At 48.1% G+C, this 14235-nt stretch overlaps 1 protein-coding gene across 4 annotated transcripts in view; it reads right to left on the bottom strand.

Moving 5' to 3' along the window:
- Positions 1 to 14235, bottom strand: part of RALYL (RALY RNA binding protein like) — a 571820-nt gene that overhangs the window by 106120 nt on the left and 451465 nt on the right. For all 4 annotated transcript variants that reach the window (XM_036337432.1, XM_036337429.1, XM_036337428.1 and 1 more), the window contains one exon: positions 8270 to 8345. In XM_036337432.1, coding sequence (XP_036193325.1) covers positions 8270 to 8345 — 76 coding nt within the window. The remainder of the gene's footprint in view (positions 1 to 8269; positions 8346 to 14235) is intronic.

The raw sequence follows: 14235 nt of genomic DNA, 5'->3' as shown, positions 1-14235 counted from the left end.
GGGGGCTGAGGAAGAGGTGGTTAGGAATGATCAGGCCAGCAGGGGGGCAACATAGGGGCCATCAGGCTGGCAGGGGGCAAGGTAGGGGCAATCAGGCCAGCAGGCAGGCAGAGGCAGTTAGAGGCGATCAGGCAGGCAGGCAGAGGAGTTAGTGGTGATCTGGCAGGCAGGCAGGCAGAGGGGTTAGGGGTGATCAGGCAGGCAGGCAGGTGAGCAGTTAGGAGCCAACAGTCCCGGATTGTGAGAGGGATGTCCATCTGCCTGTTTAGGATCTGTCCTAAACCAGCAGTCGGACATCCCCCAAGGGATCCCAGATTGGATGGGGTGTAGGCCAGTCTAAAGAACCCCCCATGCACAAATTTCTTGCACTGGGCCTCTAGTCTATAATAATAACAGCATAATATACTAAATAGACTGGCCATCATTCCAGATGACCTTCCGGATGAAGCCAGGGCTGTGAGGGAAGCCCAGGTTCTGGGTGCTAGAGGGAAGCCCAGGTCCCAGGAACCAGAGGGAAGCTGGTGCCAGCAGCCAGGGAAAGGAAGGCCTACTCTTGAGTGAATTCCATGCATTGGGCCTCTAGCTTCCTATAACTGCCTAAATAAAAAAAAAATTAAGATTATGACTACTTATAGTCTGTCACTCATATTTCACACTAAGAAAATGTAATTTGTAAACCTTTTAATTTAAAATATTTGAAGAAATGCTGACACAAAACCCATTAAAGTAGTCCTGCAGCAGGCTAAAGGACAGCCGATCTTCCATTGTTTCTATGCATAGATATCCATGATCACCTACTTGAAAAGGGAAGAACATGGTGGCGGGAAGGAGACTGATTGTGCATTCCTTAATGCCAAGCACCCAACTCTAAGGCTTTTGGAAAGACTGCAGTTTTATTTATTTGACTAGTGGCCCAGTGCATGAAATTCATGCATGGTGGGGGAGATGTCCCTCAGCCCAGCCTGCACCCTCTCCAATCTGGGATCCTTCAAAGGATGTCATACTGCCAGTTTACAGGGATTGGGCCTAAACCAGCAGTCAGACATCCCTCTCACAATCCGGGACTGCTGGCTCCTAAACACTCACCTGCTTGACTGCCTGCCTGATTGCTCCTAACCACTCTGCCTGCTGGCCTGATCACCCCCAACTGCCCCCTGCTGGCCTGCTCACTCCAAATTGCCCCCCTCCCCACTGATGGCCTGGTTGCCCCCAACTGCCCCCCCTGCTGGTCTTTTTAACTCCAATGTCCCTGCCCCCCATCAGCCTGATCACCCACAACTGATGTCCCATCCTGGCCTGATCACCCACAACTTCCCTCCCCTCTTAGGTTCTAACAGCCTCTACCCCGGCCCTGCCACCATGGCTTTGTCCAGAAGGACGTCTGGAAGGTCTCCTAGAAAGTCTCCCAGTCTAATTAGCATATTATCCTTTTATTAGTATAGATAGAGGCCTGGTGCACAGGTGGGGACAGCAATCAGCTGCCAGTCAGCAATCAGCTCTGATACACTTTCAGTCAACAATCAGCTCTGATAACTGTCAGCAATCAGCTCTGATACACTGACAGTCAACAACCAGCTCTGATAACTGTCAGCAATCAGCTCTGATAACTGTCAGCAATCAGCTCTGATACACTGACAGTCAACAACCAGCTCTGATAACTGTCAGCAATCAGCTCTCATAACTGTCAGCAATCAGCTCTGATACACTGTCAGTCAGCAATCAGATCTCATACCCTGTCAGCCAGCAATCAGCTCTGATACACTGTCAGCCAGCAATCAGCTCTGATACACTATCAGTCAGCAATCAGCTCTGATACACTGACAGTCAGCAATCAGCTCTGATACACTGACAGTCAGCACTCAGCTCTGATACACTGTCAGTCAGCAATAAGCTCTGATACCCTGTCAGCAATCAGCTCTGATATACTGTCAGTCAGCAATCAGCTCTGATACACTGACAGTCATCAATCAGCTCTGATACACTGTCAGTCAGCACTCAGCTCTGATACACTGACAGTCATCAATCAGCTCTGATACACTGTCAGTCAGCAATCAGCTCTGATACACTGACAGTCATCAATCAGCTCTGATACACTGTCAGTCAGCAATCAGCTCTGATACACTGACAGTCATCAATCAGCTCTGATACCCTGTCAGTCAGCAATCAGCTCTGATACACTGACAGTCATCAATCAGCTCTGATACACTGTCAGTCAGCAATCAGCTCTGATACACTGACAGTCATCAATCAGCTCTGATACACTGTCAGTCAGCAATCAGCTCTGATACACTGACAGTCATCAATCAGCTCTGATACACTGTCAGTCAGCAATCAGCTCTGATACACTGTCAGTCATCAATCAGCTCTGATACACTGTCAGCCAGCAATCAGCTCTGATACACTGTCAGTCAGCACTCAGCTCTGATACACTGTCAGCCAGCAATCAGCTCTGATACACTGTCAGCCAGCAATCAGCTCTGATACACTGTCAGTCAGCAATCAGCTCTGATACACTGACAGTCAGCACTCAGCTCTGATACACTGTCAGTCAGCAATCAGCTCTGATACACTGTCAGTCAGCAAACAGCTCTGATACACTGACAGTCAGCACTCAGCTCTGATACACTGTCAGTCAGCAATCAGCTCTGATAACTGTCAGCAATCAGCTCTCATAACTGTCAGCAATCAGCTCTGATACACTATCAGTCAGCAATCAGCTCTGATACCCTGTCAGTCAGCAATCAGCTCTGATACACTGACAGTCAGCAATCAGCTCTGATACACTGTCAGTCAGCAATCAGCTCTGATACACTGTCAGTCAGCACTCAGCTCTGATACACTGTCAGTCAGCAACCAGCTCTGATACACTGACAGTCAGCACTCAGCTCTGATACACTGTCAGTCAGCAATCAGCTCTGATAACTGTCAGCAATCAGCTCTCATAACTGTCAGCAATCGGCTCTGATACACTGTCATTCAGCAATCGGCTCTGATACACTGTCAGTCAGCAATCGGCTCTGATACACTGTCAGTCAGCAATCGGCTCTGATACACTGTTAGTCAGCAATCAGCTCTGATACACTGACAGTCAGCAAACAGCTCTGATACACTGACAGTCAGCAAACAGCTCTGATACACTGTCAGTCAGCAATCAGCTCTCATACCCTGTCAGTCAGCAATCAGCTCTGATACACTGTCAGTCAGCAATCAGCTCTGATACACTGACAGTCAGTAATCAGCTCTGATACACTGACAGTCAGCAATCAGCTCTGATAACTGTCAGTCAGCAATCAGCTCTGATATACTGTCAGTCAGCAATCAGCTGTGATACACTGTCAGTCAACAATCAGCTCTGATACACTGTCAGTCAGCAATCAGCTCTGATACACTATTTTGGAAGCCACAGTGATGGACACAGAATTCTGGAAGCAGCAAGTTACCCAAAGCTACAACATTTTCCTCAGAGAGCATTTGCTATTCACCATTATATGGAGTCCAATATTTATGGAATGTGCACAAGTGACTAATTACCTTTCCTGTACAAATAGCCTAGAATGAGAGACCTTTTTATTACAAGTGCTATTTTTGTGAATTGTCTGTCGTTATGAATTCATGTCCAGGATGGAAATCATTACTTTTGCTCCCTTCTCCAACCCTGTGCCTGAGCCACTGTTCCCCATGAGCCTGTAGAATAGAAGCCGGACCCCCTTCATCTGATGAGCAGACCTATAGGAGTTGGGACAGCCTGGCCACCAGCTGGTCCAGTTCTGTGGCTTCACCAGTGGCTGATCGTGCTCCCAGCATGCCATGCTCTTTGACCTCTGTGTGGGGCGGAGTCTGTGCCTGGCGTTCCACCCTTTGTCTGCTGAGTGACCATGTGCTCGTGCAGCAGCAGAACCCAGACTTTGCGCCCCTTCCCCATCGGCAGCACTGCTCTCACTTTCTGTCTTACATATCTGTATGCATTTATGTTCATCCATGTTCCTTATTTACATGTACACCTAACTCATGCACAAGACAAGAACTATTCTGCAGCCACACTATGTTTTAAAGTGTTTGTGTCTTCTCTGAAGCCCATGTTAGTTCAGCACATGATGAATGATCAGTGTAGCCTATCTGACTAAATCAAAACTCAGTCACAAGAAGGAACAAATGATGCCTGGTTGGATATTCCATGTAGGTACTGCTTTGTGGTGACAATGGAGAGGAAATGGACATAAGTGGAGAGGAGAGTCTGACAGCAGACCTTTCCCATCCCCCGCTGAGCAAATGGATACAGAGACATAGCAGTTTAGGGCATGAGGGTAAACCCGAGGTTACCCATGACCGTAAAATGATTGCTTTTACTTCATTGTCCTCTCCATGCCCTGCAGCCTTGCCATTTTCCTGTGTCATTTGCCAAGAAGATCAGCTATCACAGTGCCCACACTAGAGTAAATACACAATAAATGTTTTGTACGAATGAATGAATGAACAAATGAAGTCATTCCAGTCCTTTCATTTGACAGGTAAGGAAACAGACCCAGAGGTGCAAAGAACAGGAAAGCAGAAAGCACCCCTGTGTGAGCTGCTACCACGTTCACACTCCCGACACCACGGGGTGCTTCCACCTCGATTATTCAGTGTCACCCTGTCAGGAAAAGCATAGCCCTGGCTGGGTAGCTCAGTGGTCAGAGGGTCGTCCCGATAGGCCAAGGCTATGGGTTTGATCCCTGGTCTGGGCACATAGAAGAAGCAACCAATGAATGCATAAATAAGTGTAACAACAAATTGATGTTTCTCTCTCTCTCTCTCTCTCTCTCTCTCTCTCTCTCTCTCTCTCTCTCTCCCATCTCCTCCTCCTCTCTCACTAAAATCAATCAATAAAAATTAAGAAAAATAAGCTTTAATTACACAACTATATATTAGAAGAACTTGAAGCCACATGAATAGGTGGTAACGCATGTTCGCATGTGTACATGGAGAGAAATAGAATGAACTATGGCTTTGGGTGGCAGGAATCTGCTTTTCCTAACCTGTGCTGTTTCGATGGTAGCAGGTGGGAGATAGGGTACGCTCCCACCAGACTTCAAGGCTGCAAACCAGAGCTCAGTTTCTGACCTTGTGACCTGACTCCAGGCAAACCCTTTGCTGTCTCGGAAGCTTACTTTCCCATCTATGAAGCCAGGCCCATAGCAGCAACCCACCCGGAGCTGGGTGGTGAAGGGAGGCGCATGCAAACAGCCAGCCCCAGGGAAGAAGGGAGGACCCTGGCGCTCCAGCTTCCGGGAGGGTGCAGAGCGCACAGGCCTTTCTCAGTGAAGGTGACCGGTTGGCAGTGTCAGTGCAGCCCAGCCTTCATTTGTGTGAACAGATGGAAATCGCGTAAAAATGCACTTCCCCGTTACTGTGGTCTGTGCACAATATGCCAGACGGAAATGACTTCTGCTTCTAATTCTTTTGAATTCACAGTTTAACGTAACTGAGTAATAGAGAAATGACAGCTACAGATGCACGTGTTTCCTCTCATAAGCGTCTACTCTCTAAGAAAATGGAACCACTCCAAGAACCAGAGCAGGAAAGTGAACGTCCCTGCACGGGCAACGTAACTCTGATGAGCAAGCCGGCCGCTGGCTGCTTTCCAATAACCGAGACGCTGGCTTTTCCGACGTCCCTGTCAGCGGCGGCGCTGAGCGCCCGCTCACAAGGAGCCCACCAGGAAATGAGGGGCATTCTCAGCTGTGCACAGGAGGCCTTTGCCGGCGACGTCACGCCTGCCTTTCACATAACACTGCCTAGACTAGCCGTGGGCAAACTACGGCCCGCGGGTCAGATCCGGCCCGTTTGAAATGAATAAAACTTAAAAAAAAAAGACCGTATGCTGGGGTCCAACCCCAGCAGGTCCAGGGGTCCCCAAAGGTGTGGACCGAGTTGGCGAAGAAGGAATGACACGGAGACAGTGTTCAGTTGATCAGCAGCCTAGCCAGGATCTCTAGCCAAGTTCTGGTCAGGATCTCCAGCGAAGTTCTGGTTAGGATCTCCAGCCAGGTTCTGTGTCCATGTTCTCTTGCTAGGTTCTCCAGCCAGGTTCTCCAGGTTCTCAAGCCAGGTTCTGTAGCCATGTTCCCTCGCTAGGTTCTCCAGCCAGGTTCTGTCCAGGTTCTCCAGCCAGGTTCAGTCACCAGGTTCTAGTCAGGTTCTCTTGCCATGTCCTATCCAGGTTCTGTAGCCAGGTTCTGTCTCTAGGTTCTTCAGCCAGGTTCTCTCGCTAGGTTCTGTCTCTAGGTTCTGTGGCCAGTTTCTGTCCAGGATCTTTTGCCATGTTCTCTCCAGTGAAGTTCTTCTGTCTCTAGGTTCTGTATAGGTTCTGTGTCTAGGTTCTGTGTCTAGGTTCTGTCTAGGTTCTGTGCGCTGTTGTCTTGTTACATCTGTATTTATACCAGTCGATTCCAATCCTATCAATCTCTATTCCAAAGGTTAGGGCATTTCTTATCTCCATTCCAGGGAGTAAAGATTATGTAGCTTAAGCATGATTGTTCGTAGTTAAAGTGATTAATTACCAGCCTGGCACTTAGTTAAGGGGTTTTATTCCCTCCCTAACTTCAGGGGAAAATCCCTACCTGGGGAAACAACCTTTCTCAGAGAGGTGGCCTTGGTTAAAACACATAGTGCCAAGAAGGTGAGCAAACATATTAAGAACAGTATGCCATATATGCCAGGTCCCTTGAAACAGCAAGGATGGACCGGCTCCCGGCAAATGTACCCTTTTATGTAATGATGTTTACTTTGAATTTATATTAGTTCACACAAACACTCCATCCATGCTTTTGTTCCGGCCCTCTGGTCCAGTTTAAGAACCCATTGTGGCCCTCGAGTCAAAAAGTTTGCCCACCCCTGGCCTAGACCAAGTGTCAACATTTCTGTTAAGCTGTTTAGCTTTCCATTTTTATATTAAAAATTTCAGTTTAAATGCAATAAATTCACACAAAATAATAAGATCAATCAAGATACACTTCCAATATCTCTTCTCGGCTCTCTGCTGGCCGCTCACTGGAGAGCCCGGGGCAGCAGGAGGGGCAGGCCCAGCAGTGCTGAGCTCTGCCTGTTTGGCTTTGGTCCGCCCTGGCAGTGAGGCTGTGCACGACTGCAGGAGGAGCGCGGGCTGTCAGAGGACAGAGGCCAGCTCACAGCTTCGAGCTGTCTTCTAGGACCCTCTGCTGCATCAGCGTAACCCACGGGGACAGGCACATCTCAATTCTCTTTTCTCCAACCGCTAGCAGGCGGGACGCGCCTTGCTCAGCGCCCTGTCGGCTCCTGGGACAGGGACACTGATGGAGTGAAGACAGGAGTCGGGAGAGGCCTGGGATGATTAGAATGATAGGAGACCTCAATCGCCCGGGACAGCTGCTGACAGCAGGGAATTCAGCGGCCAGAGAGGCTGAGCCAGCTCTTGCGGCCAGACACCAATGGAAGAGCACAGAATGGGCATGAGGCTCAACCGCAGAACATGTTTTCTTTTTTTTTTTTCCAAAGAGGGTCTTTTTTAAAAAACCAAAACTTCCAGGAATTTACTTTTGTTTTCCCCCCAAATCGACCGAATTTTACTTCACCTAAGAAAAGTGCACACAGAACAATGAAGATGCTAAACACATCCCCTCCGTCCACTGGCATTGAGATTATAGGTGTGGGCATGGCAAGCTGACGCCTGGGGAGGGAAGGACCAGATGTTAATGGACTCAGACCCAAGAATGTCAGGGAGAGGGAAGGATGCGGAGCTGCCCCTCGAGAAGAGGAAGACAGTAATGGGGTCTGGGAGAGGGGGGACAGGAATATGCACTTTGTCAAGAAGAGGCTGCATGGCCAGGGGGATGCGATTCGGGGCACGGCAGCAGCGGAAAGTGTGAGTGTGAGCACTGGCGCCATCCTTCCCCAGAGGGGTGACCAGGGACCTGCTCAGAAACTGCATGTCAGCTGCTCGGTGTGTAAGAGGAGAGCAGCATTGCTGTGAATTAGATTAAATCAAGCACCGATGTGAGCCACCTACTGTGCACACATGCAGCTATCAATGAAGGCCGACCTTCCCACCACCTGCTCGTGGGTCAGGAGAGGCGTCGCAGGGTGTGAGAGAGCTGTCTGGGAAGGTTCCGCCAGGCCAGGAGGTCCGCCGTCCAACCAGGCCATGTACATAGGTGCTGGCTGCTCCTATTTGTCCTCATGGTTACCTGCATCGCCTTTCAAGTTGGTGGGCATTTCCATGGCACATAGTGCAGCCTAGTGCTCGCCGACTCACCTGTACAGAGCAGAGAGGGGCCTCTTGTTCCCGGGTTTTGGTCTGTAGGGTTTGGGTTCCCCGGCCATGTTGATATCTGGAAGCATAAGATAAAATAGCACGGATTAAGAAACTATGAAGCCATTTGAGGAAAGTAAACCATGAAGTTTTATGTTCTTCTTGCCACTTGTCTATGCAAATGTTACATGTCCTTCACTCATTCAACAAGGATTTATTGAGCACTGACGTAGGCCCAGCACTGGTGGAGATAGGTCGCGTACTGAGCAGGTTAGACACTCCTCTGTGGAAACCATCCTCTACTGGGGAAACAGACTGTGGGTAACAGATATAATAAGTGAGAAAAATACCTGACATATTGGAAGCTGATCAGTAGTATGAAAAGAGAAAATGTTGAACAGGGTAGGGGGTATTAGGGATGCTACCTAAAAATGAAGAGAGACAGAAAGAGAAGAGAGAGGAGGGAAGAGAGAGAGAGGGGGAGAGAGAGAGAGGGAGAAATATTAAGAAGAGAGCATATTCTTTGCTTCAGGAACGATAACTCTGATAAAGTCACTAAGATTCAATAAGAAGATGCTTAAATACATGACAAAAGAGTATCTGCATGCAATTGACCAACTCAATTTTTAAAAAATGTATAAAACATAAGAAATTGGAAAGTTTAGTACAAAGGTTTGGAAAATGACATAATCAACTAGATTTAATACAGTTAAAATGTCCAAAGGATGATAAAAAGGAACATCCAAAGGAGGCAAAGTTGAAGAACAGTTGGAAAGAAGTGAGGGACATTATTTTGTAAGAAAAAGGGAAGACTTCTGTGGAGTGGATTCAATGCACTGTGTTAGGGATGGATGACACATTGAAAGGAAATTAATTAGAAGGTGATTGGTGGGGTGGAACTGGGCGAGATGGGTTAGACATGCCCTGGAGCCAACCTCCCGTGGTCCCTCCCCGGCTGGCAGCACCTGGGAGGGTGTGGCCCAAAGGGTGTCTGTGGAGTGAGTGGAGTCCCTCCAGCAGGTGGGGTCCCTTGGCCGGGCCTGCGGGGATCGGGCCAAAACTGGCTCTCCAACATCCCCCAAGGGGTCCTGGATTGCGAGAGGGTGGTTCTCGGGTAACACAACCAGGAACCGGACTCCCTCCTCTCTGGTTCCAGGGTGCTTCACCAGAGAACCGCTGCTGCCAATCACTGCAGCTCGGCAGCTCCCACATTGCACATCTGCCCCCTGGTGTCATAGCAACTGGTCGGAGTGTCTACCCTCTGTTGGTCATTGTGAGTCATAGCTACTGGACGGATGGTCAGACGGTCGCTTAGCCTTTTATATACATAGATATGTAAATTTACACGTTCTACACTGCTTTAGTGACCATCATCTGAAATCTAGTGCTTGTGTCACGGGTGAGGGTGAAAGGGGTTGGTTAGGGACAAGGGACAAGGGACAGGGGACAGCAAGCAGGAAGCTCAGCTAATCAGTGAACATAAATCATTGCAAAGGTTGGGATGAGGGAGCACTTCCTTGGTATTGAACTTTATAAATGCAAGATTTAATTGTGTCTTGAGAACAACCCAACTTCTCTGGAAGCCAAAGCTTAGGTTGTTATGTCTCAAGAGCTGTTGACCTTGGAGTGACCATACCTACCAAGTGAATGGCATCTTAACAGTACCCTCTGTGGTCAGTGTCAGAGCGACCTCTGAGGCGTTCTTCCCCGATTGTCCTGGTAGTGTGCCAGCGACACACAGGTAGGGCAAGAAGAGGGATGACCAAGCTTCCATGTTAGCCCACTCTCATAAGATATGAGCTTTGGAGAAAACTATTAAGATACATACAGAACATAAAGTGTCATTTCTTAAGTTCATGAGTTTGCAAGTAAATTCATACCAAATACTAATATTTAGGAATCTTATAGTGTCCTCAAGAAAGGATGTGGATTTAATTATTCTCAACAAATTCTTTTGAGATGGTCCACAAAATCCTAGTTGCATTCTCACTTGCTGTGCAGAAGTTCCAATGGAGGTATTTGTGTACCAAGCTGGTGGACTCTAGTCCCTAAGTCCGAGAATCATATTGTTGTAGAGAGGGTTGGTGAAACCAGGTAAGTACCACCAAAGAACAGTCTCTTGATAAGTTTCTGTTTGGGTTCACCTGTGTGGAGGAACTCCTCCGATCCCTTCCCAGACACAGGGACAAAGCAGAGGGAGCTAAGGCTCTGCCTGAGCCCAGGAGACCCCTGGACACAGCAGACCTCCACATAAGGAGGGGTAGGGGCCTGTGACATTGTGAGCCTCTGTAAGGATCAACTGAGAGGCTTATACAATGGAACCATATCTATATTTTTAAATATGTTTTTATTGATTTTAGAAAAAGAGAGGAAGGAAGAGGAAGAGAGAAACCATCAATGAGAGAGACAAGCATTGATGAGAGAGAACCATCTATTGGCTGCCTCCTGCATTCTCCCTGCTGGGGATGGAGCCAGAAACCAAGGCATATACCCTGCCTGGGAATCCAACAGGTGACCTCTCTGTGCATGGGATGATGTTCAACCAACTGAGCCACACTGGCCAGGGCAAACCCATATCTATTTTGAGGTTTCAGTATTTCAAGTAAGCATAAGAAATACAGAAAAGAGAAAAATTTATCCTTCTAATACTAAACCTCAGATTCAAACAATTGAAAAATATTCTGTTGGGCCACTAGCTTCACTGAAATATATTCAATGTTCTAAAAAATTTAATGAGTTTTCTTTTCTTCTTTAGTTTTACACTAAATAAGCAATGTCAATATACCATGAGAGAAATAACTAGAAAGTTAGAGACCTGGAAAAAGTCAATGAGCTGAACGAACCTCTTTGGATTTGAGGTAAATGATTCGCGGCAGAGGGAGACAGGTGCCACTGCAAAGTGCCATCCTCAGAAAGGGCAGCCTACACACGGAAATGTACTTACATGTCCAGTTCCTGGTGGCGTTCCACTGAAAGTGGTAGTGGCTGCATTCTGTGATTTTATGCCTTGAGTCTTGGGAAGATACCTCCAACTCTACACCCAAACTCTCCTCTGCTCCCACCTCACTTAGGCACTGTTCCAGTGGCACTGACTACTGACTGCCCCTTTGACCTGGGACGTCTACAGGACAGTCATCATTTCTGTGCCCTTCAGCATCCTGCCCAGGGGTGTTTGTCCCTTCCTGTGCCCTTCAGCATCCTGCCCAGGGGTGTTTGTCCACCAGGTGCTCAAAGAGCCCGCCAGTCCACAGCCCAGCAGGTGTAGCTCCGCACGGCCTGTGGAAGTGGAGCCAGCTCACTCGGTCAGCACTGGCCAGTGGGCTGGTTACCTGAAGAACGTTTTGGAGGTTGCTGTTAGGTACACTGGCAAACACATAAATCATGGCAAAATGCCATCATATATCCCTTTCTTGGGTATCTGTAATGGATATTAAAGCATAAGATTCTGGAAAAAGAACCCTCATTTATGTTTCCCTTCAGTGATTTTATATAGATGTGAACATAGAGATGTTTTGGATGTTACCCAGCAAAACAGAGCGCCCCTAAAATAATAGTTTGTGAGATAACCAGAAATATTTAAAAAAGTATTTTACAATTATTTATTTGCATGTATTCAATCTGGAATATCCTCATAAAAGTGAATTGACTCTTTGAAATCATGTAATATTTACACTATTACAATAAACAAACACCTGTCACCCATCTCTACCACCCTGTGGGCATCCGTCGTGGAGAGAGAAATTTAACCTTGATATCAAAGTGATGTCTACCTCATAGAGTAATGAGGCATCCACATTACCAATGTGATCTTTTTATTTATTTTTTATTTTTTAAAATATATTTTATTGATTTTTTACAGAGAGGAAGGGAGAGGGATAGAGAGTTAGAAACATCGATGAGAGAGAAACATCCATCAGCTGCCTCCTGCATGCCCCCCACTGGGGATGTGCCCACAACCAAGGTACATGCCCTTGACCGGAATCAAACCCGGGACCCTTCAGTCCACAGGCCGATGCTCTATCCACTGAGCCAAACAGGTTAGGGCACCAATGTGATCTTTTTAGATGGAGAAAGCATTTACAAGAAGAAAAACAATTTCTAAGTGAATAAATGAAAAGTAATCTTCTTATTCTTGGGATAGTTTTGCTTCACTCCCTGCCCTGGGATTCAATAACAGTTTAAATAATTCAGCTATGGCACAGACACTGCCAGGAAAAGCCACTCGGTCTTTCATTGTTCACATTTGGAAGATTTAGAGATTCACTCCTGTTTCATTGAATAAAAATCCAGGAGATGAAGAAAACAGTCTGCTCTGTTTGACAAGTGAAGGTGTAAAGCCATCCATTACCCGGCACAGGCACCGATTGGGCGGGAGTGCAGTGACTGTGAGTCAGCACCCAGGGGCAATCCTGGGAAATACGCAGGGGGGCCCCTCCTCCCACGCCACGCAGACAGATGTCCGAGAGGCCGAGAGATTAGATGGCTCCCATGATGATGCGTGACAACTGTCTTTACTAGTGAGCTCAGGCCCATGCCAGGCACTGTCCTGGGAGAGAGGACGGCCTGAGCCTCTGCAACAGCGGGGAGCCACAGCTCCACCAGACCCGGTTCAGGATCCCCCCCCCCCCTTCCCCGTATCACGGCTCTTCACCAGATCAGGACGCCACTATTCTCTGCCCCTCAGACCTGGCCTGGCTGTGGGAAGCAGCAGGGAAGTCCTGTCCTGGTCCCAGGGGTCTTGGCATCCTAGAGGCTGTAGAATTGAGGGGTGCTGTGGGGAGCAGTCTGGCAGTGATGCGGAAACACGTCTGACTCTCTCTCAGCTGCCTGGTGGGTTCCAAGGCGGTGGTCAGCTGGGGCTGCCCGGGGTGCTGGATCTCAGGGCGATGCCCCAGTCTTGCAAAGCGAGCCAGGCCCAGCTGTGCTCTCCAGTGCGGACTTCGGGGCCATTTCCAGCCTGAAGCTGAGGGAGCGTGCAGCCAGTTTTGTACAAAAGCGAATGGTTCTCAGCTTGTTCTTCTTGCAGAACCAGAGCTTTAGCATCTGGAATAGGTCCTTATGGCATGTAAACTAGTCACTGTTATGGGACTGCACCTGTAGCCTCCTTTTACTGGGCCGTCACTGTGTCGGGAGCATTTTAATGCGCTCGGACCGAGTTTCATGCATTAGTTCTGACACTGCATCAGGGCCGCCGGTTATTAGAATGCTAATGCAGAGATCACTGCTTGGCTGGTCCCATTTGTACAGAAAAGCTGCTCCAGGGCTCTGCAAGGACAGGGGAAGCTGGTGGCTGTCTGTGACGGCGGTCTCCCCAGCAGAAAGGGAGCGAGGACGTGCGCACGTGCCCGGCTGGGTGCCCTTTTCACTTGCTGGCTGTGATTTCAGCCAGGGCTGGTCCCGGGTGGGGGCTGTGAGTGGGGGTAAGGGTGGGGGGAGGGGGCGGGAGGTGGGTGTGAGCTGGTGCTCGGACTGGCATCATCAGTAGAGTCTGCCGGAGCCTCAGCCCTCTGGCTGAGCTTCCCAGACCTGTTCCTCTTTTTTTGTTGGTTTTACTTTTTTCTCCATCAAAACTCCCACTAGCTAATCATCAACGTACCTGTGACTGGCCTTGAGGTGTGAGTGGCCAGGAAGCTTGATGAAACACTGTGGCTCTGGTGCACATTTACAACATCTAGTTTAAAGAGATTTAGCAGAGAGCACAGCACACCTCCCTCAGGCGAAAAGCCAACACCAAATGGGGTGTTTTTCAAACGTGAATTACCTAATTCCTCAAACTTATATCATTCCCCCATCACGTTGTCTCTTATTTTATCTGGGATAGTTTTTTGAAGATTATTTTTCTATATTTCATGAGCATCTGTCAAATCTCTACAAAGGTCAAACTGAAGGACTTATTTATTTATTTATTTATTTATTTATTTATCTATCTTTATTGTTGAATGTATAACAGATGTCCCCTTTTTTTCCTC

Source organism: Myotis myotis, unplaced genomic scaffold (genome assembly GCF_014108235.1).
Source record: "Myotis myotis isolate mMyoMyo1 unplaced genomic scaffold, mMyoMyo1.p scaffold_m19_p_16, whole genome shotgun sequence".
Lineage (NCBI taxonomy): Eukaryota > Metazoa > Chordata > Mammalia > Chiroptera > Vespertilionidae > Myotis > Myotis myotis.
Note: the sequence above shows the minus strand (reverse complement) of the source record. Positions and strands in the feature narration are given on the sequence as shown.